General features: G+C 40.3%; 2 protein-coding genes across 3 annotated transcripts; one reads left to right on the top strand and one right to left on the bottom strand.

Annotated features, from left to right (window-relative positions):
* Positions 1-248: 248 nt before the first annotated feature.
* Positions 249-14,908, top strand: Tssk (Testis-specific serine/threonine kinase). Of its 2 annotated transcripts, none has more exons than XM_019057151.2 (6): positions 249-667; positions 2,807-2,926; positions 5,118-5,498; positions 7,865-8,115; positions 8,731-8,958; positions 13,779-14,908. In XM_019057151.2, the coding sequence occupies exons 3-6, from the start codon at positions 5,202-5,204 to the stop codon at positions 14,059-14,061; spliced, it is 1,059 nt and encodes a 352-aa protein (XP_018912696.1). In that variant the 5' UTR covers positions 249-667; positions 2,807-2,926; positions 5,118-5,201; the 3' UTR covers positions 14,062-14,908. The 2 variants fall into 2 exon arrangements, with proteins under 2 accessions (XP_018912696.1, XP_018912695.1); XM_019057150.2 differs by having other exon boundaries at positions 252-667; positions 5,150-5,498.
* Positions 14,909-16,485: 1,577 nt separating this feature from the next.
* Positions 16,486-21,245, bottom strand: RpS25 (ribosomal protein S25). Its single transcript, XM_019057152.2, has 4 exons — positions 21,093-21,245; positions 19,402-19,494; positions 17,632-17,815; positions 16,486-16,608 (listed from the first exon to the last, which is right to left on the bottom strand). The coding sequence occupies exons 1-4, from the start codon at positions 21,093-21,095 to the stop codon at positions 16,532-16,534; spliced, it is 357 nt and encodes a 118-aa protein (XP_018912697.1). The 5' UTR covers positions 21,096-21,245; the 3' UTR covers positions 16,486-16,531.
* Between the last annotated feature and the right edge of the window lie 2,287 nt (positions 21,246-23,532).

Here is a 23,532-nt window from a genome sequence, read left to right as displayed (position 1 = left end):
TATATATTTCAGTTCCAGAATAGTATGCAACTAGAGAAATTACAGGAACGACTATAGAGTACTCATTACAAATTTACACTTTTGCAAAAGGGAAAAAAATCTAAAATACGAAAAAAAAATTCTAGAGGAATTACAGACACGACTAGAGTACTCATTACAAATCTACACTTTTGCAAAAGGGAAAAAAATCTAAAAAACGAAAAAAAAATCTATCATGTAGTGAGGAGAGATTTCATGAGAAAATACATTTTACGTCTCTAACCCTCAAAAAATCGTGCGGTTTATCATCCATCCGACGGACATCAGAGCAAAAGACATATCACTAAGGAGATCGATACGGATCAAAAAGAGAGAAAATTTTTTAACATTTTATTGAAGATATAAACAGAAATCTTAACCGCAAAATTACCCAGTATCTACACCATTATAATCTTTCCAGTTTCATGATGAAATGTTCCGAATAGCCCGTTATCCAAGAAAAATAATTACGTTTTTTGATGAAATTTTTGATTGATATATTTAGTTTCCAGCAAGTGACTTCAAAAGTAACCCTTAAATTTTACCTACTTCCTGAACGTATCAAACCTCAGTAATTTCGGTCTACGGTAGAGCAGTTGCAAAATTTCACCACCTTGCCAAATCGACATTTTCATTTAATTTTGAACAAGTAAGTATGTACATATTTCTTTCGTTGAAAAATTATTTGTGTTCTGATTATATCAAACTTGCATGCCTCTCCTTGAAATTGCCTTGAAACGCATGCATCAGGATTAGTTTCTAACCTAATTATTTTTCAAGATTTCGCGGGTCTTTAGAAGCAGCCATGTGTCCTAATCTGCGGAGAGACTATTGAAAGGGAATTAGCCTACATTTACAGATACGTATATTTGCATGCGCATTTCATATAGTATCGTTTTAGTTTTTTCTATTTTTTTTATTTCTTCAAAAAAAGATTAATTGAAAAATTGACAAGCGGCAGATTATTTTTCTAATTTAGGAGCATCTTTTCACAATGAAGACGTTACTTGTGCGTCAACACTTCTCATCACAGACTTACCTGAAAAAATCGAATTTACTCACTAAGCTGCTGCACTGTTGAGAAAGGTTTTCGAATGATGCAGCAATTCGGCCTATGAGACCATGCTGAGAGGTATCTTTTCATAATGAAGGCGTTACTTACTTACGCGTCGACAAGCCTCATTTTTCCTGCCCCTGTCTCCCATGTTTTTTCCTCTTTCCTCTTTTTTCTCCTTTTTCACTTTCTTCACTTACCTCCCATTTCCTTTTTTCTTCCCTCCTTCCTATTCTCTTTCTTTTTCATTTTGACGCCTCGGCGATACGACGCGACGCCTGGTTCGGTCGCCCCTATCTCTCCAGCCTCGCGATGGCACTGATAGTTTTATCGGCGAAGACCTATAGGTATATGCTGTTTTTAAATTGAGGGATCAAAAGGGAATATTTTGTCAAAATTTAAATTGTAATCGGATGCATTCAAAGGATTTTTTATTTTTTATAATAGATACGCGAAATAGACACATGTCCGTTGTTTCCAAAAATGTCCGCGATGCAGTTTCTACCCCGAAAAGAAAAAAAAAGGAGGGGGGGGGGGTTAATATGCAAATAGAACCATTTGAATAAGGGGAAACTACTGGAGCGCGTGCCTCTGCCTCGTGTGCGGAGTTGCAAAAACTTCGCTCTTACTTTGTTTTATCAAAGGCGGACAAACCAACGCTACCTCGAAAAATGTTCATAGAATATTTTTGACGCAGAGAAAAAAACAGAGTAGTTTGTAAGGGATGACGTCAAATATATGTCCATTTAAAAAATGAGATACGATAGGAGGTCCTTAAAGTCGCAAACCGAGTCAGGCGCTCCTACAATTTTACCGTCGCATTGCATGATACATACAGATATATATGCACACCATGACAATGCATAATCGACTGATTGTGTATCCCTTATTGCATATTCAAAAAATGAAGGCGCAGACAGCCAGAGTCCGTTTTTTAATAACTTCAGGCAATATTTGTCTCTCTGCCGCCGCCGCCCTCCCCCCCCCCCCCCCCAACCAATTTCAGGCACCTATCAGACCCTCCAATGTAATGTATGGCACCTCTAGACGTCCCGGCCCACCCTTTCTTTCTTGGTGTCTTATGTCATTTATGGACGGCACAGCCCCTTCGGTTACTGTAAGAACAATTCTAACCTAAATCAAGATACAATGGGGCTCCCGGGTGCTACGGAGATTTGCGATTTGAGTAATTTTCTCTGTATAAAATTTCGCCAGAAACACGGCAGTGCCGCTGGTTTTCTCCGCAACAAACTCCCAACCCTGAAAAAAGCTCTCAAAGTTGAGACCGGTATGAAAGGTATCGCCTGTGCAATGGTGTAAGTCGACCTATACTTATTTTCAATCAACCTCTCCTTAAGCGGGTAGGAAGCAAATACGTTAGAAGTGTTGCCACTTTGTTTGTGGGTTTCAAGGCTAGAATCACGGCAATCCTGCCAATAAAGTTCGCTCCCTGTCTGTGTATGAAGAGTTAGACTGGATATAGAGGTGGCCTCTGAGGAGCTTTTTTAAGCATAAAATTTTGTTTAGGAAAAATCAGCGGCACCATCGTGTCTACCGCAAGATTTTACCTCCAAACAAGTGCTAAAATCGCAAATCCTCGTGTCATGCAAAAGCTGCTTTATCGATGAGTCCTTCAGCATTCTAATGAGGGAAAATGGGTTCAATGATTCTATTAATGTTGAAAGTAATGGTCATCGAAGTTTTATTTTAAGTTGGGGCTTTTATTCCTTCCAGCAAATGCCAATGCAATGATAACGACGTGACGGCCAGAAAATCTGCCCGTGAATGTATAGTGGTTGAAGAGGACCACGATAATGCCGGCAGGTAAATTTGGAAACTGGAAATTACATCTCGGTGAGTTGTTTACTTTGACTTCTGATTTTTAAAACAAGCTGTCGCGTATACCGCAACGCGTTTATTCATAGAGATTCTCTATCTCCCTTTCTCCCATATTTTCGGTCTCTCTCTATGAATTTTCAAAACCTAGCATCGAGCAAGCTTCACTTACTCGTTGCTGTGATCACGTCGTACGCATCTATCTTTATTATATTTTTTATTACCAGCGTCACGAGATGGATTGAAAGATAAGACTCTCTAAGATCGAGCTCCTCTTTTAACAAAAGGAGCCGGGCCACTTCGATTTCGACCACGAAGTCCTGTACTTCGGATTTTCTTACCAACTAGCACCGCCATCCATTGTGCTCCGATAGTCAGTCCTTTAATCTTTTGTAACGATTCCATCTTCTTGAAAATACACGCGAATTCCTACGTCCCCCAGTAACTCTATCGTCTTTTTTTCATTGCTCTCCCACAGCTAATTTTACCGCCACGGTTAGGATTATTTTAGATGTTTCAGTCCGTCTAAAGCTTAACTAATCCTTCACCGCGACACAAGCGTTTCCATTTGAATGGGAACATAGCATCCTAAACTTCTGTTCGCAGTTGCAAATGGATATAGAAATGTTTCAATACATTTTCTCTCCTTCTTTCTTTCTTTCTTTCTTTCCGTAGAATTTTCTACGTTAAAGTTTTCTCATTTACAAAGGTTTTCGATGGCTTTTTTCTCTTGTTTCCTTTTCTCTTAACAAACAAAAATTGCCGGCTTTAAAAGGTAGAGATTCATTGCCTCGTAGGCGAGATTTTCACATGATCATCCACATTTACAAACTTACGTTTGAACACATAAAAAATCACCAACAAACATCAAGTATTATGAGACTATCCTCAGAGTTAATGTTAGTGGTTATCGATTAAAATCAGAATGGTTATTAATAAAAACACGCTCTGTTTCGGGTCAGCTGACCATTTCGACCAATTATATTTAATCAATGATGAAAATAGAATGACGGAATAATGGTCGGTATCACACCAATGAATGGGCTGGGCGCGTTGTTGCTAGTTACGTCGCGTCGTTAGTGGGAACGCCTGAACGCTTGGATGAATGCAACTATTCGTGTTCCGCGGCTCTCTGCTGCGTTTAAAAAAAATGAAGGCGTTCTGTCTGATCGCGATAAGTTGCGATTTGATCGGAGGATGTACCGCAATTTTATCGACGTCGATTTTTTGCAATATTATCATTTATGAAATAGCGATTTCATCGCATGAATTTGCAATAAAATCGCGATTCCAGCGATTTATCGCAATATTATCGAACAAAAATCGTGATATATTAAGATATGATTTCGATTTGATCTAACGCGATTTTATTTGGATAAAATTGCGATAAGATTGAGGATAATTGCTCAGATGTTGATGATCCTAGCGATTTTATCGCCGAAAAACGTAACCTAATTTCAAAATATCGCGATTCCTCCGTTGAAAAATGCTACTTGGGGTTATGCTGCCGTGCTAAGGAAGAACGCCGTATGAACATTTGAGAGTTGCCAAATTTCTCCGGATGGAACAAGTGTTTTTGAGAAAAGTTATTCGTATATCTACTTGAAATTTTCAGATATTTTAGATAAAAATGCGAAGAAAATTGTCTGAAAAATTTGACGAAAAATATTCCCAATTTTCCAAGAAAATCCTGGTTTCATTAAAGTAAATCTGGCAACGTGTAAAGGCTCATACGGCGTTTTTCCTTGGCACGGCAGTATGTCGCTTCGTTTCGTTTAGCATCAGAATAATGTCCAGCACTGAAAAAAAATCTCGCTGTATTTACTAAGAAAAGGGTAAAATTACCAAGAATTCAGGGTTCTATTTGATCCCAGTTTTTCCTTGGTAAAATTACCATTGATGGAATTGGTAATTTTACCGAAAAATCTCGGTAAAATTATTGAACTTTCTCGGTAATTTTACTGGACCTTGGTAAAACCGCCAATATTTTTCATCGACTGTGGTAGAATTACCGAGATAAAATGGCAAAGTTACCGGGAATTGATTACCAATAAAAGTGGTATTCTTACCTGAAAAAAACAGTAAAAATACCGGTTTTTAGGTAAGCTTACCAGTCTGTCTTGGTAAAATTACCAATAATTGGTAAAAAAAAGTGAGATGGTAAAGGTACCAACGGACCTTGGTAAAAACGCCGTGAATTTTTTTTCAGTGAGGTATTCTATAGATGATGTATTTTTGAAGGAGGCGCGAAGGTTACCCGAGGCAGCCTCGTTGGCCGGAGCTGATCGTGAGGATGCATAAGCGGAAATCCTCGTCGGGAAACATGACGTCGAGCTCGAAGAAGTTGAGCCCGCGGGACTCGGAAGTGAACGCGCTGGAGCAGCGAGGTTACCTCATCGGGAAGAAAATCGGGCAAGGCTCATACGCCACCGTCCACATCGCCGACTACGTGGACAAAGCATCCCCGAAGAAGATGCGCCTCGCTTGCAAGATCTTCGACAAGGACAAGGCCCCACGCGACTTCCTCAACAAATTCTTCCCCCGCGAGCTCGAGATCTTGACCAAAATCGAGAATCCCCACATCATACAGGTTTCCCTTCTTCCTTTCCCGCCTTTACACTTGGGCCTACGAGGGGATCCAGCGAGCTGATTGTTGAAATTGATAGATAAAGCGATAGACAAAGAAGACATAGAAAGTATGGAGCTAACCAATTGGTTGAAATGGGTGGATGAAATGGACTGAGCAGGAAAATGATGGACTAACTACAGGGTCTCTTGTGGGTTGCCGTTATATAGTCAGTCTATTACCTACTTCCTTCGTGCATTGCAACCGCCTGCTTTCACCAGTAGGATCCCTCCATATCCCTACTGTCATCGTTGTTTATAGCTTTGTCTATCAATTTCAATAATCGGCCCAGAGGCGGGCCTCGCCTCCCCCTGGTAAAAATTGGCCATAGGAGCTGCGTTTCAAAATACCATAGGAGTTCTTATAGCCGACTGAAGAAGGCAATAGAAAATCATATAGCTGGCTGTAGGGCTATACACGAAGCGATAAAAAATTATACAGCCGGGCTATAGTTCCTATCGCCGGGCTTTACACTTTATCGCCTGGCTGTTACTTTTTCGCCATCGGCTATAAAAGGCTATAAGAAATTGTGTAGAAATTCGTGTGCTTTGTAAATCCTTAAGTTTGTATGGAATCACCTTAATATTTACAAAACGCACATTATATTTTCCTTTACTCTATATTTTTTTCCATCAATTAACATGAGAATAATCCATACAGCGGGTGCAAACATTTCAAAGTCATGAGTTGAAAAACGCTGATTCCACGAGATTAAATCTTAGAGCCAAACACAAAGCGGAGCGGCGGCGCACTGGCGCCTACAAACCTAACAGGGATACTTCACGCATTGCACAATGCGTGAAGTATCCCTGTTAGATTTGTAGGCGCCAATGCGCGTTTCGCGCTGGCTGCCCGCCCGCCGCGCCGCGCCGCAACGCACCACCGCGCTTGAAGCAACTATTTCACATCAGAGGTATTGCACAGTATCATACGAAATTGAAGGCGCTCCAACATATTCGGAATGGCAGGCATCCTTCAAAAGTACGGAGCTTTCCTCGCAAAATAAATAAAGATACTACGGCCCAAAAAGAGAGCGGTAGTCTAGAAATTCACTAAGTCCTAGCATCCGTAATTAGTAACGTTCAGCATACACTTTATCGCCAGGCTGTTGCTTAATCGCCATCGGCTATAAAAGGCTATAAGAAATTGTGTTGCCGGCTATAGAAGCTATTGGAAATCTTACAGCCGGCTGTAGGTCTATGGTATTTTGGAACACAGATTCTACTGCCAATTTGCACCAGGGCCCCTGGAGTTAAAAATAGTATAATCTGCCCCCCCCCCCCCCCCCAGGCATTCTGGATGGTATGGGAAAAAACCAGTTGAGGATGATTATCTCTTCTTCAATGAAAACACTTTGTTCATTCAGTTGGTATTTTCTAAAATTTTCATCACAGAAGCCTCAAAATACGTCCAAATAGAATAAAATTTTAATAAATTTCCAGATGCGTTGAATGCAACAATCCAAGAGTATTTTGTGTTGAAAGTAAAAAAAAATTATTCTGCAGAAATTTATGGAAAATCCGTTTCACGGAAGCTTTAAAATGCGTCCAAATAAATTTCAAATTTCAAAAATTTCCCGGGAGAGGCCCCTGAATCCCCTCTAGACTAAGAGGTATTCAATACCCCCCAGACACCCCCCCCCCCCCCCGGTGGCAGGAGGGCCAGCCCCCTCTTCTAGCAAAATGGCCTAGGTACGCCACGCATATGCCTTTAGAAAGTTACCTATTCCTTTGATCTATCTCTCTAGTTTTATCTTGATCTGGAGCTGGTAGCAGAACCACCGAAGTGTCCTCTGAAATGAGATTTGAAAGTGCATGAACAAGAGATACGGGGAAAAAATTCCTCCGAGTTTGATTATTAAGAGATATTAAAATACCTTTCATGTCCTTGCCGGCAAGACATTAGTCACATTTGCACCTCCCGAACCACACGCAAACCATTTTTTAAGTGCTCCTTCATACAGGAGGCTAGACAATTAGAGATACGAGTAAATCGGACTTTACCACACCTCTGCTCCAACAATGAACATATCAAGACACGCATCTCAATTGCTGGATTCCAAAATTGTCACTCCTTTATTTTTGCTTTAAGCGAAATAAAGATCAAGTAGTCCTCGATACCTACCCACAAATAAGCCTCCGTACTTCAAAACTTAACCTTCCGTACTTAAGTCAAAAAAAATGTTCTCGGTATTTTTTTTTTTTTCGTCCTTTTGTTGTCCTTTCGGTGTAGCTCGCGAGGCTCCGGGAAGCAAGCGTGGTCAGTTCGTCTACATAGGCACTTGGATTTTTATAAAATCAATGGTTAACTGATAAACGACCTTTGACTAGGTTCACAGCATTCTCCAGCGAGGGTCGAGAGTCTTCATTTTCATGCGCTATGCGGATAACGGGGACCTCCTGGACTTCGTGAAAAAGAATGGCGTGGTGCCCGAATCCAACGCGAAGATGTGGTTCAGACAAATGGCCAGTGGTTTGCAATACCTACACAGCAACAATATCGCCCACAGGGATCTCAAATGTGAAAACATCCTGCTATCCCGACGGTACAATGTCAAGCTGGCTGACTTCGGCTTTGCAAGGTAATTAGATTATTTAGGCACTAACTTTCATTCGGCATTCCACATGAGAAAAATCGTGGGGTCCCTCCCCCCTCTAAACTTGGGGCTCCTCATAAACTCTGCAGCGTTACCTGAGAAAAGTCCTTAGAACGGTGCGGCGTTCTTTTTTTCTTTTCGTTAAAGCCTCCACCCGGGCTGATTGTTAAAATTGATAGACAAAGCAATAGACAAAGAAGACACGGGGAGTATGGAGCGATCTTACTGGTTGAAATGGGTGGTTCTCATAGACAAAGGGGGTAAATAAAGGACTAATTATATGGTGTTTCGTGGGTTGCCGTTAGTTAATCTTGTGCCTACCTCCTATGTCCATTCATCCATTGCAACCACCCGCTTCCACCAATAGAATCCCTTCAAATCCCTTTCGTCGTCTTTGTCTATAGCTTTGTCTATCGGTTTCAATAATCGGCCCTTGGAACCTTCGAAAATGCAAGAGTGCGGAAAAGATGCCCCTCTCAAAAATATAAAACACGTGTTTCGGCGTTTTTCCCATTTTCGAAAAATATATTTAAGGAGGACACTCTCTTTTAAAACACCCTGTATACCATTTTAAAGATATGGTTGTCTTTATTTGAGCAGGTATTGCTGCGATGCAGATGGGAGACGAGCGTTGAGTCAGACCTACTGCGGGTCGGCAGCCTACGCTGCGCCGGAGGTGGTGAGTGGAATCCCGTACAACCCTAAACTAGCCGACGTCTGGTCCTTGGGCATCATCCTGTACATCATGCTCAACGCCTCCATGCCCTTCGACGACTCCAACCTAAAGAAACTTCTCAAGGACCAAATGACTCGCAACTGGGTCTTCAGGTAATACCCTCTCGCTACGTGATAAAGACATCGCGCCGCGGTAGCTCCTTCAAATACGCGCGATACATAATATCATACACAACGATTTCCACTCGGTAAAATTCGGAATGCGCAACAGGCGTAGATGTTCGTTGAATGAATATTCGAGCATTCGGAGTGGTGAAAGGAGGGAGTTGTTTGCTGCCGGGTTTGCTGTTGTTGTTTGCTAAGGAAGAACGCCGTGTGAGCCTTCAGATTACCTTCAATAAAAGAAAAATTCACGGCGCAAATTGGGATTAATCTGAAATATCCAAAACGTCAAGGAAAAATATGCACAACTTTTCTCAAAAATACATGTTTTATCCTGGGAAATTTGGCAACTCTCGAATGCACGTACGGCGTTCTTCCTTACCAAGGCAGCTTGCGTAAATGATCGGCCTTGATTGAAAATGGAGAAAATGAGACAAGAAAAACTTGACGTATTTCAGAAATAGAAATCTGATTGCAATGTAACAATATTTTTTTAATTACATGATAAATAACCTCTGTCATATAAGACCAACGAGCTCAAAAGTTAAAATGAATATGAAGTGAATATGTTCATGAATGTTGTTTGGAAGCGCTATCACCCTAACAGAGAGGGGTACTTGAAGAGAAACATTTACTTAATTTTTGTCAAAGCCTCGCCTAAAATTTTATGTGGGGGAGTTTAAATTGGCTTCCTCACAGTATTCATTGACGATCGTCATTGATTCGTAGTTTTATAATCCCGACAGGTGCTTCAGTTCGCTGCCCTTGAAGCAATTAGTCATGTAAAATCTGGGTATTTAAAAGCTTTGGGTCGTGTCTCACCCGCCGGTTCTGAACTTACTTTAGGTTGATGTCCCTTTCTAACCAGGCCTTCTTGAACTAAGGAAATGATAGGATGCGCACTCGAAAAAACTTTTCCGAAGTGACGATGAAACAACTCTATCGGATCAGTCGTTCCTCTAAGTCAGTAAGTGAAGGGGCCGCAGTCCACATTTCAAGAGAGGAACGCTTTGTATTACATGTAAACAATCAAATCGTTTTTCGTGAAATTGACAATGTTGGTATGAAAATCGGTAAAAGTTACTTTACCGCGGATAGTAGACAAGGAACTGAGTTGAGGTGTGAGAGAAACAAAGCAGGGCGCTCTTTCAGTATTATCTCGCGCGGCGAACACAGAACGAATTTAATCAGAACGCCTGGATGCAACTACTATTCGGGCTCCATAGATCTCTGTGTTGCATACGCGCGGATTTGAAGGCGTTTTGACTTCCCGAACACTAAGCTTCACCTGCGACTCGCTCGGTGCAGTGGTAGGACTGCGCACTGAGAGGATCCAAAATGACAGATCGCCTTCAATGGACCATCAGACAGTAGACAAATTCAAACATTCTGATCCTTGTTTTTTCTTCAAAGTGAGTAGAGCACAATTTGAGCGACTAAACTGCTTAGGATAATTCCCAACCAAGATAATGATGTTTTTATTTTGCATTGGTTACGAAAACTTTGAATTTTCCGCTCACAAGGAACGGTTTTGGCAGACTTCTCAATCACGCAGTGTTTCTTTCCCACCATGCGAAGTTCATAGTATACCTGAGCAACGTGCAATAGCTGAGCCGGAGCGCCAATATGGACCACTAGACAAGGTACGAATTAAAGGATTCTGATACATGTTTCTTAAGCAAAATTTCACGTAGAACACGCTTCGCGCAACGAAAATGACTGAAACCAACTCCTAACGAAGATATTAAGTTTTTATTCCGCATTGGTTACGAGGAATTCGAACTGCCCGCTCACAAGAAACTCAAAGCTCTAGCGTGAGTCAAATCGCGCACTACGACGGTTTCAGCAATCTTCTCAATCGAGCAATGTTCATTTCCCACCATGTATTGTTCAAACTATAAGTAATTTGCTACAGCTGAGCCAAAGCGTCAAGATTAAGGTTGCCAGATTTTCATATCGCAGAGACTGTCATGATAAAGGTTTAGAGCGCGATGTGAATTACGTAGAGCATTGAGTTTTCATGAGCGGGTGGTTTGAATTCACGCATCAAGAATTATTGAATATCTTCGTAAGTAAGGAGTTGATTTTAGTAATTTTCGTCGTGCACATCGTGTTTTACGTGAAATTTTGGTTAAAAAATATGTATCAGAATGCTTAAATTCGTACCTTGTCTAGTGGTCCATTGAGGTTGAGGATGTATTTTCACCAGGGCCAGATTTACCTACTTGCCGCCCATGGGCCGCCTGTATTTTGCCGCCCCCTTCTCATTCGCGTTTTAAAACATCAATAAAAACCATCAAGTAAACATGCCGGAAGGGGAGGAGTACTTACATAAGGCGCGTTTACTCGTGTTGGACACATTTTTTGCGAAAGACCTGTCAACACTATATGTACTAGCAAAAGCTCACAGAACTTGGCGCGAAAGTTAAGTTCCGTAAACCTATCCCTAACTGGACAAGGCCCACCATTTATCAGAAATGAACGAAAATATTATGAAAGAACAAACATATCGACGGTGTAAGTCTGCAATCACATAGCTCGTTTGCGGTGTCTGAAAATCTCTGCCTCCATATCATTTTTTTTAAAGGAGAACAAATTGACATCAATCCTTGAAATTTATGCAGAATTTTCTTCGCACAGAGAAGAAAAATTACGGCAGTTTTACAGAATTGACGTTGAGTAGTTTTCCGTTTAAAAAATAAAGTATGACAGGAACTCTGCAACGTCGCAAACCGAGTTAAGTGATTGCCGACCTACACCGTCGATATGTGGTTTAATCATTTTAACCTCCACCGCCGCGCGGTGTTCGGCGCAATTCGTGATGTATTCCTACAGTCTTGTAGGCGCAATGCGTCTCACGCCGCGCCGACCGCTGCTGAACGCACTGCGTTTGACGCAATGCGTGAAGTATTCATGCAGTCTTGTAGGCGCTATGCGCTTCACGCTGACCGCTGCTGAACAAACTATATTTGACGCAATGCGTGAAGTGTTCGTGCAGTCTTGCAGGCCCTAATATACAAGTTTCATGTCGATCGCCGCGCCGAGAGCTTCTCCTTTGCATCTCAAGTCCTCGTCATCAATGCTCTCGGCGCCGCGCCGCGCCGTTCAAGGCCAAATTGCGCGCGTGTTTGCTTTCTGCTTCATGTGGCCACCCCCTAAATCCGGCCCTGATTTTCACACCACCAAGATCGTCTCGGTGACGTTTAGTGTGAGATTTAACTCTGAAGTTTTATTTTTTTTTATTATTATTTTTTATACGTATTTATTTATTTAATTATTTTTTTTTTCAATGAGCGGGAAGTTTGAACAGGTGCATCGGAAAACATTAATATCGTGGTTAGCAGATAATTTCAGTAACTTTCGGTGTAGAAATCGTGATCTACGTAACATTCTGACGAGAGATCGTAAATAAATTATATTTTGAAAAAAGGACTCAAGAGCATACCACTGTAGCTAGGATTGTGCAACTTAAATTCTTTGCAATAAAACTACTGAAGTCATGCGGAGAATTAAATTTACAAATGTAATTTTCTTCTTGAATTTAAGGGTTACCTATTGGGCGTAAAGATAAAACTTGTTAGGATGATCGGTTAATATTTGCCAGATAAAAAAAGTTGCACGATCTCAGCGACATTGGAATGCTCTTGAGTCCTCTTCGCATAATGCAATCCATATCTTGATCTTAAAGTCGCAGCTTATCTGGTGATCCATCTTTCATTTACACTGCGTAAACATATCTTAAGCAAGAATAGTTGTACCCAGGCAGGAGGAGAGTACTTTTCTCAAGCGCTGGTTTTGATGACGCGATGTGCCGAGCATTATTTGTAGAGTGAGTAGTGACTATATTCATGCCGATGTGATGTTTTTGTGGTATAAACAAAGAATTGAAGGCGCTCAGTTATTAGGGACTCTTGCGGTGTTGTTCGTCGACGCGACGCCTCGAGGTCGAGGTGCAAGAGAAACGGAGTGTCCAAAGAGACAAAACGCCTTCACTCCCTTGCATATGCAACACAGACATCCATGGAGCCCGAATAGTTGCATCCAGTCCAGGGGTTAAAATGAAACTCGTTTTGTGTTCGAACTTCGAAGTAGGTACTAACAGTACTAACGGAGGGCGCTTTGCATGTTTCTTTTACACCTTAACTTATTTCCAGCATTGCCTAAAACTATTACTGGTATTGTCGCGACATTGCCGATTTTCTGAAAAATACATTGATCGTTAACATGTATTACGACATCGATGCAGGTCCTCAAAATCGCAAAACATTAATTAGTTTGCATCGCATACAATTAGGTACTCTTTGTAGAGTTTCCTTTAACTTACTTAAACGAGGCATCCTTGGATTGGATTTTTTGGGGGAGTTGGCAAATTCTCCTATATGATGTTTTGTTGCTATCATTATGGTTTTCCCTGCCAACATGCTATTATACTGATACAGTGTTGAGCCAGTGCCAGCATGATAGGTACATTGCTTTTTTTCTGTCGAGTTTCGATTAGGTAATCTTCTTATTGTTAGATCTAAATTGATTCATTTGAGTGTGCAAATGGATGTCATATTTTAAACTTCCAAAAATTATTTGTATTTATAGTTCCTGAGGGTGACCGATGCAGGATACTTGAGGGGCACAAGAAGGGGAGGAATGAGACGTAAATTGGGTCATGCATGACAAAATTCCACTGCTGTGCTAAAAAAAATTGCCAAACATTGTAATGCTGGGTCCACAACCCTGTTCCATTGATATTCAGTTGGAGTTAATGAAGGTGGATGCAGTTTTTCGATACCTTTTTCTAAAAATTGTGTTTGCAACAGGTCCAGAGTGCGTGAGACAACATCAACAGCGGCCAAGTCGATAGTGCGGCACATTTTGGAGCCTGACATTACTCTACGTTTGACCCTCGACAGAGTCATCAGTCATGAATGGGTGCGAATGCGCAAGGAGAAGTCTGCATCAACAGTATCCCGGCCTCCTCCAGGTCATCAAACTCTTCCAACTAATGCTCATAGCAACGCCATGGAGTTGGAGACACCAACTAGATATGCAACCATGAAGCCTGATCTCCACATCAGCCAGAAGATTGAAGCAGCTTCTTAGACTCGTATAACTTAGAGCAAAATCCTTGAAACTGCGTTGCTGAGTTTCAAGCAAAAAGTCTGAAAGTCTAGGATGTCTGTTGAAAAGATCGAAAATTTCTCCTCTCCTGAGTGACTTTTTTTAGAGATCAAGCTTTCCAAATCAGGATAGGAGGCTTGTTTCGCAAAAAAAATTTGAAAAATTGTGATGTTTTGGTTAGTTTTGATGTTTAAAAATAAAACTTAGGCAGAAGTTTTAAAATACCTACGATATTTGATGCGGATTTACAAAGGATCTTCTGTTGTCAGCTTTTATGATGGGACATAACTACGGTTTGAGTGGGAGTTGGTTCTAATATATAATTAAATCCTTAAAAGCTGACCAAAGCTTTAGTGTATGTGTAGATACGGACATGTATTTCATGCTCACCAACCTTTGAAATGGGTAAGATTTTTCTGCCTAATTCGATTTCACAGTAAAAAAAAATCAAGGATAATCATGTAAACTTAAAACAGAGCAGAAACTGAAAGATGTATCAATGTAAAATTCATTGAACCTTTATCAAGGGGCACATCTGCATTAAAAGTATATTTCTTTTCTTTTTGGCGACTTCTGCGTCGTTCTTGTCCTAGCGTTTAGTGTGAGATAAAAGTAAGGGGGGGGGGAGGAATTTATGTGCCATTTTTAAGATTCTGTGATCATTTAAAATTACTTGATAGGAAATAATCAGGTCAGAAAAATGTACTTACAGCTCTGCCGTGCTAAGGAGGAACATCGCGGTATGAACATGCCAATGTTGCCAAAATTTCCTCCCGGAAAATAAATTATTCTTTAGGAAAGTCACTAGTATTTTTCATTCAAATTTTAAGAAACTTTGTATCAAACCGCAAACAAAATTCTCCGAAAAATTGGGCAGAAAGTGAATACTGAGTGTCACAAAAATGCGTGATTTGATGGAGGAAGTTTGGTAACGTCTGAAAGCTCATACAGCGTTTTCCCTTAGCACGGCAGAGTTGCTCATTCTGCATATTGCCTTTCCGTGTGCTTTCCAACACGACTTAAAATCAACCCTAAGCAATAAACCAAAGAAATGCCAACAGCTTAGACCTCTAGCTTTTGGCTGCGGTCAAAAAGCAAGTAATTATTGATACATGACATAGGTAATCGTAATTCTTTCATTCATTTTTTGTGTGTGGAGCACAAAGATATTCTGGAACAGCAAGCAGACTAATACTCTAAAAATTGATTTTTATCTGTAGGCTCCTAACAAATTTAAATGAAAGGAGGCAACTTTTTTCCAATTAATCATAATTCATCAATAATGTTAATCACTGCCGATGTTGACATTTATGCTGTTAATTCTTTGTTTAAAAAGACTGATTAGAGATTAGTAGTTAACTAGTGACGAGTAGATATTGTAATTGTAATAAAGCTCTTATGTAAGAATCATTGATTTTAAATTATACAAGAAGTTCCATAAAATGTTGTTTTCATTTTTTGTGAAAACCTCATCCGGAGTAACTGTTAAAAACCCACCAAGAATTATAATATTAAATATCACATTAATTGTTCCAACATGTTTAATCTCAATTGAGCATTTAAAATCAGAGGACTTGAAACACAAGATTACTTCTCCAGATTTTGCATAAGTTCGTGATAATAGAGGCTTTCAGCACAAAATTTCAGATCTTTCCACAATATTTATTACTTTGATCTTGATTGTGCTTTTCAGTTTTTTTCACTTGTCTTAATTCAAGTTATTATTCTTAATTGTGACAAGTCCTTGATAAATCCAACACTATATTGCTGATTAGCCAACGGCCCTTCAATGAGAGCAGCTTCTCAATTATTTCACAAGATGGTACTCAGAGTATTGAACACTTTAATGTTCACAAAAAAAAAAATGAGAACAGCACCTCTAAAACTTAAGCCTCGACGGCATGAATTAATTTTGTGCCTTGGACTCAGGAAGACAGAACTTGATGCTGTAGCTTTCATAAAAACTGAAAATCCCAAAGTTTTTTCTCAAAATTTCGTCAAATCATTTCTTGAAAAAAAAAGAACTTTGATAAACATTCGCAACATCATGCCACTAAGAAAAAGTTTAATTCATAAAAAAAAACCCAAAAAATTACGAATAAGTAACTTGATGCCATAGAGGGTTAACGTCTCTCATGTTAAGCGTTTGCTTCATGGATGTGAACGGCTGTCAATTTTCTCTGGATACAGATAAATTTAGACAAGTCAGCAATGCAGCATCTCTCTAGAAGGATGTGGTCATACTAAATTCCAAACTGGAGCAAAAGCAAAATATGATGCTGAAATTATTTCAAAGTGCACTAGAACTCTCGTACAGTCTCCTGATCTTTGTCTTTATCTCTCTATGAATTATTTTTCAATTACCTTTGAAGTTAATTGCACAAATAAATGAAGAAGAAGTAAATATAAACTTAAAAATATATTTTAAAAAAGTTATACAAATAAGTTTACATTAGACAGGGTCATCTCCCTTGGTTATCCTGGTGTAGATCACTTGCGCATGATGCCTGACTACTTGCTTGATGAGTCCTGAAACATGCAGAAATGGAGTGTAAAGGAAAGATAGACATGACTATGACACAAGGGCTGGAAGTTGGCAAATCGACTTGGGTATTCAGCATAAAAATGGATCTTAATTCAGTCACTGAATGAAAATCAACAAATGCTCTAATGAATTTCATTATTCCAAGAGATTAAACACAGGTGTAAACTAAAAAAAAATGTGAGTTACCAGACCATTCTCCTGGATACTTTCAGAATGGGAAATAAGTTATAAAATTGGAAGGGGTTTCCCCTCTTCTTTCCAGAAATCCCAAAGGGTACGCTTCTACAAAAAATTCAAACTGACTAACTTGATTTCCCCACTACCTTTGCTTTTCCTAACATGGCCTGCAATCCCGCATTATCTGCACCCCTATAGTTCTAAACGAATAAGATCGCTAAAAAAATTATACAAGTTTAATGTCCAGGAAACTTAGGTTTCCTCACAGACCAGGAAGATAAGACAGATGAAAAAAATCCAATTTCTGTAAACAATGATAGCGTGATGCCTACACTAAACCATCCAAAAGAAACTAATATATCGCTCAGCTTGCCACATTCATCAACGCTTCCTCTACAGACAGCAGTTATGAAACTGAGGGACTAACAAACAAGAGGTATGGGCGCAAATGAGTGCCAGGGAAACCTTCCAAAAATTGAATAAATTAGGCACTGAATCATTTTAGTGCTGATTATTTCAAGGTTGGTAAACTGCCAGGAAGCTCTGGCTTGCTAGGCCACTTTGATAGCTGCACCGCAAAGTATAAACCAGTTAATTTCTAGCTGTCTTCTTCCTCTTTCTCAATTCTCATTTAAATTCTCTCTTCTCTCATTTTCATTATTGTCTGGCTTAAGCAGTAAGTATATTGCTTTCCGTTTTTGATTATATGAATTTTGTCCCACCAATGCTACCTTCTCTAAAAGCCCTTAGGAAAGAAAGATGGATCTACCCATGAATAAGCGAATACTTGTATAATCATTTCTGCACAACACAAACAGAAATATACTGACCTTGTTTGCGAAGTTCTTCTAGAGCCTTACGAGCTAGAGATCCGTGAACCTTCAACCTTTCACTGACGACTGATGGAGTGATTAATTTATAAGATGGAACTTCTTTTAAAAGCTTGTCATAGGAGGCCTTGTCGAAAAGAACTTGGTTGTTCAACTTGTCACGAACTTTACCTTTTGACCACTTCTGCAAGGATGAAAAAAAAAGGAGAGGCATTAGAATTGAGAAATTTTGAAAGCAAGATACATGCACGAAAGCAGAAAAGTTCCTTAGATTTTCAGCTGGATTTCACATTGCGGTCATGGTGGAATTTTTGAAAGAGCAATATGTAGCAGTAGGCCTGGCATCAAAGAGATTGTTCTGAATTTAAGAATCTTTTCTGTTCTAATGTAATTTTTTCACATGCCTTCAATTGAAATCGGAAAAACAATTAACTACTCTTTAAAGGGGATGGGAACCCTAAAATCAAAAATGAGATAGTATTAAAAAATGAAGCGGGAAGGTATAAGAAGCAAAATGGCTCTGTCCCAAATGAAAAATTCGCAAATACAGCAAAGATGTGAAAGATTGTAAGTCTGACTGGTGACGTCATGCGCTCCCAGTGCGACTGCGGTTCACACGCACACAACTCGAGGTCTGGCACGTTTGCTGTCTGGCGCCGCAGTCGCCTTAATAGTCACACCTAGGCAAAGAAAAAATAGTCGGCCAGGAACGAGCGAGATTGGGGCAAACTGGTAACTTGTCCCAGACACGCGTCAGCCACTGGACACCGGAGACAGTATGCTGAGTGCAGACTGCAAAACGCAAGACAGAGCTCATGACGTAACGCGCTGAGCTGTTTTTATGCGATAGCGGCTCAACAAATGCAGATATACTCGAACAGATTTGGGCATCTTTCATTGCACACTTTTCTTCGTCGATTCAGCTAAACTTTTTTTTAAGGTTGCCATCCTCTTTAGGAATATTTTCTGTTCTAATTATTTTTTTTCACATGCCTCAAATGGAAGTCAGAAAAACAATTAAGTTCTCTTTCATTGAAAAACATGGCGTATGTCATCTACAGCGGTGGTGCTCGGGTTCTTCCAACTTGGTTTCATCAATCAGTGATATATCTACACTGGTTTCTCTATATAATATACGGATGAAACCAAGGTAGAAGAAACCGCGGTATGCACTGCCTTCGTGGATCATGTCATGCACCATATTTTCCAATAAGAGGTAACTCATTTGATACTGGATGAAACTTGACGTTGGGACAGAGCATAGTAATTTTTACTAATTTACGGGCTTAAGTCATCTTAACACAATTTTGTGACTAGCAAAGCTGACCTAATATGTAAGAGTTGAGTTGCGAGGGCTGAGCACAGTGTTGTATCAATTTTAAGGAAAAATTTTTGTGTATGCTGTGATTTGTTGAGGATGATTTCTTCTTTTTTTGCAGCAACCGAGCTTTAAAACAGTTCTTCCGAGGAAAGGACTCTAAGTTATTACCTTCATTAAGTGTCATCAGCTAAGTTGGCACTTGTTGACATTCCGTTTGCAAGCAGCCACAACGCAGTTGTCCAATAGGAATTGAGGATTGATTACGCTCACAATTGGGTCGCTATCAATCCTTAATCGCTATTGGAAGATTGCATTGTGATTACTTGCAAGCAGAATGTAAACAAGTGCCAACTAAGCTGACGACGTCTCTATCGAGAGACTTGTGCACTATCCAGGGACTAAGCTTGCTGCATGTGCTAAATCTTGTTGATCCTGAAAGTCAAAATTACCTTCTTCTTGGCTTTTCCTCCAGATCCTCCCTCCTTCTTCTTGGGTGTTTTGGAGGGCTGTTTGGAGCCTCCTTTGGCATCTTTCTTCGGAGGCTGCAAAACAAAACAAAAATATTAATGAAACACTACTTTGATCAATTTGAACTTTAACAAGTCTGTCTGATTTGTAATACTTAGCAGTTAACCAAGCAAAATAAAAATGTGCAAAGTTTATAGAGTTAGACCTGGTTCCGATAGCTCACCACAAAACAACTGGGTAACAATAATTCATAACATGTGTGACGGTTCTGCTGTCAGGAGTGTTAAAATACTAGAGACGCATTGTTAAAGTCAGAATTGAAACTGCTGAGTCGCTGAGCTCAGCCATGTTGTTGATAAACGTTCTTTGGAGCTCCTCGCTGAGCTGCCATTTTGTAAACAAAGGCCACCATCTTCTCGGCAAAATTGGTCAGAGCTCAGCGGCAGATTCGAGGCTGACCAATGTTGCTGGGAGGATTACGGCTATGGTTCACTAACAATTTTAGGTCATTGATGGTAGACTGACGTCCTCTCGCCGACTTCAATTATCAACTTTAAGAAAGTGTTTCAGGACTGAAGACATTTGATAAGTTTTGTCATCAAACATGATGCAAATCTACAATGAATGGACCTATTTAGACGGTGTGAGTCGGCAATAACATAACTCGGTTTGCGACGTCGCAGACTTCCTGCCATACTTTATTTTTTTCACTGAAAACTACTCAACAGCAATTCTTCAAAACTGCCTTGATTTTCCTTCTCTATGCGAGGAAAATTCTGCAAAAACCTCAAAGAATGATGTCAATTTGTTCTCCTTTTTAAAAAAACATTGCGGTGGAGATTTTCAGACACCCCAAACAAGTTACGTGATTGCCGACTTACACCGTCGATTTTTTCCTCCTTACATTCTGAGAGCACGACAGAAATTGGATAGGGTGCTCGTAGGCTAGACAGATTGGCCAGCTTCTAAGCTTCCACGCCTCTTTCACCTGAACCTGGCGGCCACTTCATGAGAGAGCTACAAGTAAAATGACAGAAAAATTCATTCTATCACCTTACTGCTCGCAATAGGTGCCTGACAAATAAGGTGCTTGGTTCGAGAGGACAGAAAGTGATGGAATGAAAACCCAGCCAGGGGAAGATATGCAGCTTAACCGCACTCTTATTCCTGATGTGATTCCCGGACGGAGGTGACAGAGAAAACTGATGGATGACTGAATGAAGAAATGAAGGTAGTAAACTAGAAAAAAAACATGATGCGGCACTTCTCCCAGACAGTGAGACATAACACCTATGCGGTAAATGGGCAAATGGAGGCTCCAAAAACACATTCCCTCTGGACGCTGCATGATGTCCGACATCGGATGAGACAAGGTAATAGTTTTGTTGGTGCAGATTACATTGAAAACTTGACAAAGGCAGTTTCTTCATCAAATGGAGCGATGCTGCAATAATAATTATGCCAAATAATTGACGCGCCGGAAACTCAAAACTCAACGTGGTACCATGTGAACGTGCTCACGAAGTCAGGCAACAGATAACAAGAAATCCACGATTTTGGAAGAGCCGAAATCACTCGCGAATTAAAGATGGCAAGTATTAGTTCGAAACCTAAAAATTTGCAAAATTGGCGGTCAAAATTACTTAAAATCACTAAAAATGAGCTGACTTACCATGATTCGGATGTAAATTTACCACACGACTTCAAAATAGGCCATAAGCGATGGTCGATGCGTACCGACCCTCTCAGTGCAACGGTTTATGGTTTATTCTCGCCAATCTCTTCGCGCGGATTACAAAAAGCCCGCGAGATTTTTAAATTGACGGACTTGTTCCCGATGAGCCGCAACACCGATTTCTCGTTGGTATGTACCTTTCTTCGTGCCGTACAATTTAATTTTAGCTGTATCTTTCCAAACAATAACTTGGACCAACATTTGAGGCAATCTCGTGGACTTCTTGTGACGGGGTCGAGGAAAATGGTCCTATAGGTAAAAACAAATAAAAATGAGATACAAACTATGACATAGTTAGAGGAGTTAACTCCACATTATTCGGCTCAAAGAACACCCAAAAATCGGTCCTTCTTGAACATTTCAAAGTCAAAGAACAATCAATCGGGAATAAAATAATTCGGTTGAAGTTTGCCGGTGCTGTTGCCATTTTTAGAAATAATTAATTTCAAAATTTTGTAACATCCCATATGCTTGTTAGAGCAATGACTTGAAATTAATTTTGACCTGATGCTCTTGAAAAGTATACATGCAGAGCTTTTATTCGTATTATGGACTAAAGTGTGTATTGATGGGAACATGTAAAATAGTTTTCGGTCGAAAAAAATAAAATTTGACATGAAGTATAATGCAGCGCCGTGTCTATGCGAGTATTAAACCTCGCTTTTTATCATTCAAGAACTTATTTCATTGGAAAATAGTGAGGCTAGTGAAGCTTATAGTGCACGTTATTTGACATGTCATTCTTAATGACAGTATCCGTTAGTCTACCGATATATTTTGTATTCAGGGCCGGATTTACGTACTTGCCGCCCATGGGCCACCTGTATTTTGCCGCCCCCTTCTCATTTGTTATGAAAAATCAATAAAAACCATCAAGTGATCGTGCCGGAGGGGGAGGGGTGCACAAGACGCGTGTACCTACTCGTGTTGGATACAATTTTTGCGAAAGCTCAGTCAACACTACTAGCAAAATTTCACGGAACTTGACGCGAAAGTTAAGTTCCGTAAACCTATCTCTGTGTGGACAAGGTCCTCCATTTATAAGAAATGAACCAAAAAATTATGAAAGAACAAACATAAATGTGGTTTAATAATTTTAATTTCCGCCGCTGCCGCTGCGCCGCGCTAATCGCGCTATGTTTGGCGCAATGCGTGAAGTATTCCTGCAGTCTTGTAGGCGCTATGCGTTTCACGCCAACCGCTCCTGACCGCACTGTGTTTGGCGCAATGGGTGAAGTATTCATGCAGTCTTGTAGGCGCTAATATGTGTTACATGCCGACCGCCGCGCCGAGGGCTTGTCCTTTTCATCTCAAGTCGTCGTCATCATTCCTCTCTGCGTTAAGCTCCAGGCCAAAGTGCGTGTTTAGTTCCTCTCTTAACTCGACTAATTAAAGATCCTGTCTCTTGTATCACCGAAAAACGACAAAATTAGAAATTACTATACTTTCAGGAAAGAGAGATTTTGTCCCCTTTTCTCACGGATAATTTTTTTTCTGAATTCGATTTTTTTTATACCTACCTACATTTAAAAAAAATTGCAAAATTTGCCGCCATGCGCCGCGGCCCATGTGACCACCCCCTTAGTCCGGCCCTGTTTGTATTATGCAATGATTCATAATACTACGCCCCCGAACTGCATCACGGTCCAGCCTCCCCGCAGCGCACACGTTACTATTATGATTTGATTACATAGAGTATGATATATTTCTTTATCTCATGACGGAAAAACGATAGCGTTCAATACTCAGTGCAGCGTAACAGATGCAAGTTAGTGTGAACAAACGATTTGGTTCAAAGTGCGTGAACACGGTCCACGGTGCATTAGTAGAATTTAACAATGGTGCAAGGAATTGGAAAATAATGGAGATGAAGGGGTTACTGGACCCTTTCCCTCCTTCGGCATATTTTAGGACTGAAGACACCTCGTGATGGGTGCGTTTCAGTCTGCATCTATAAGTACAGCGGCACGATGCGACCTGCAACACCGACCCGAAAAGAGGAGCACAGCCGGATAAATTATTATGGTTTGAGCTATCTCCGCGCTTCCGCAAATGCTCACAGGATTACTCATCCTGCAGCGGATACAGGGTTGCAATATGTTAGAAAAAAAAGAGACTAAAAATACACTTCCTGCGCGGTTGGCTGAGAACTCCTCCTCCAGACAGTTGAGACGGTCCTCATTTGTGGCTATTAACTTCTCGATGGCAACTTAAGTAGGTAATCTCGCTAAATTTCCATTACTTTCATGCAGAGAGCGGTGAGTTTCATAGAAGAAACCGTAGAAAAGATTTCCCTTGAACATTGGCTTCAACCCATTGTTTGAAATTGCACTGCTATACGTTGAATTAGAAGTAGAGGTTCAAAGCTCTTATCGTT

The sequence above is a fragment of the Bemisia tabaci genome, chromosome 4 (genome assembly GCF_918797505.1).
Source record: "Bemisia tabaci chromosome 4, PGI_BMITA_v3".
In the NCBI taxonomy this organism is placed as follows: domain Eukaryota; kingdom Metazoa; phylum Arthropoda; class Insecta; order Hemiptera; family Aleyrodidae; genus Bemisia; species Bemisia tabaci.
The sequence above is the reverse complement of the archived record's forward strand: the minus strand, read 5'-3'. Positions and strand labels throughout refer to the sequence as shown.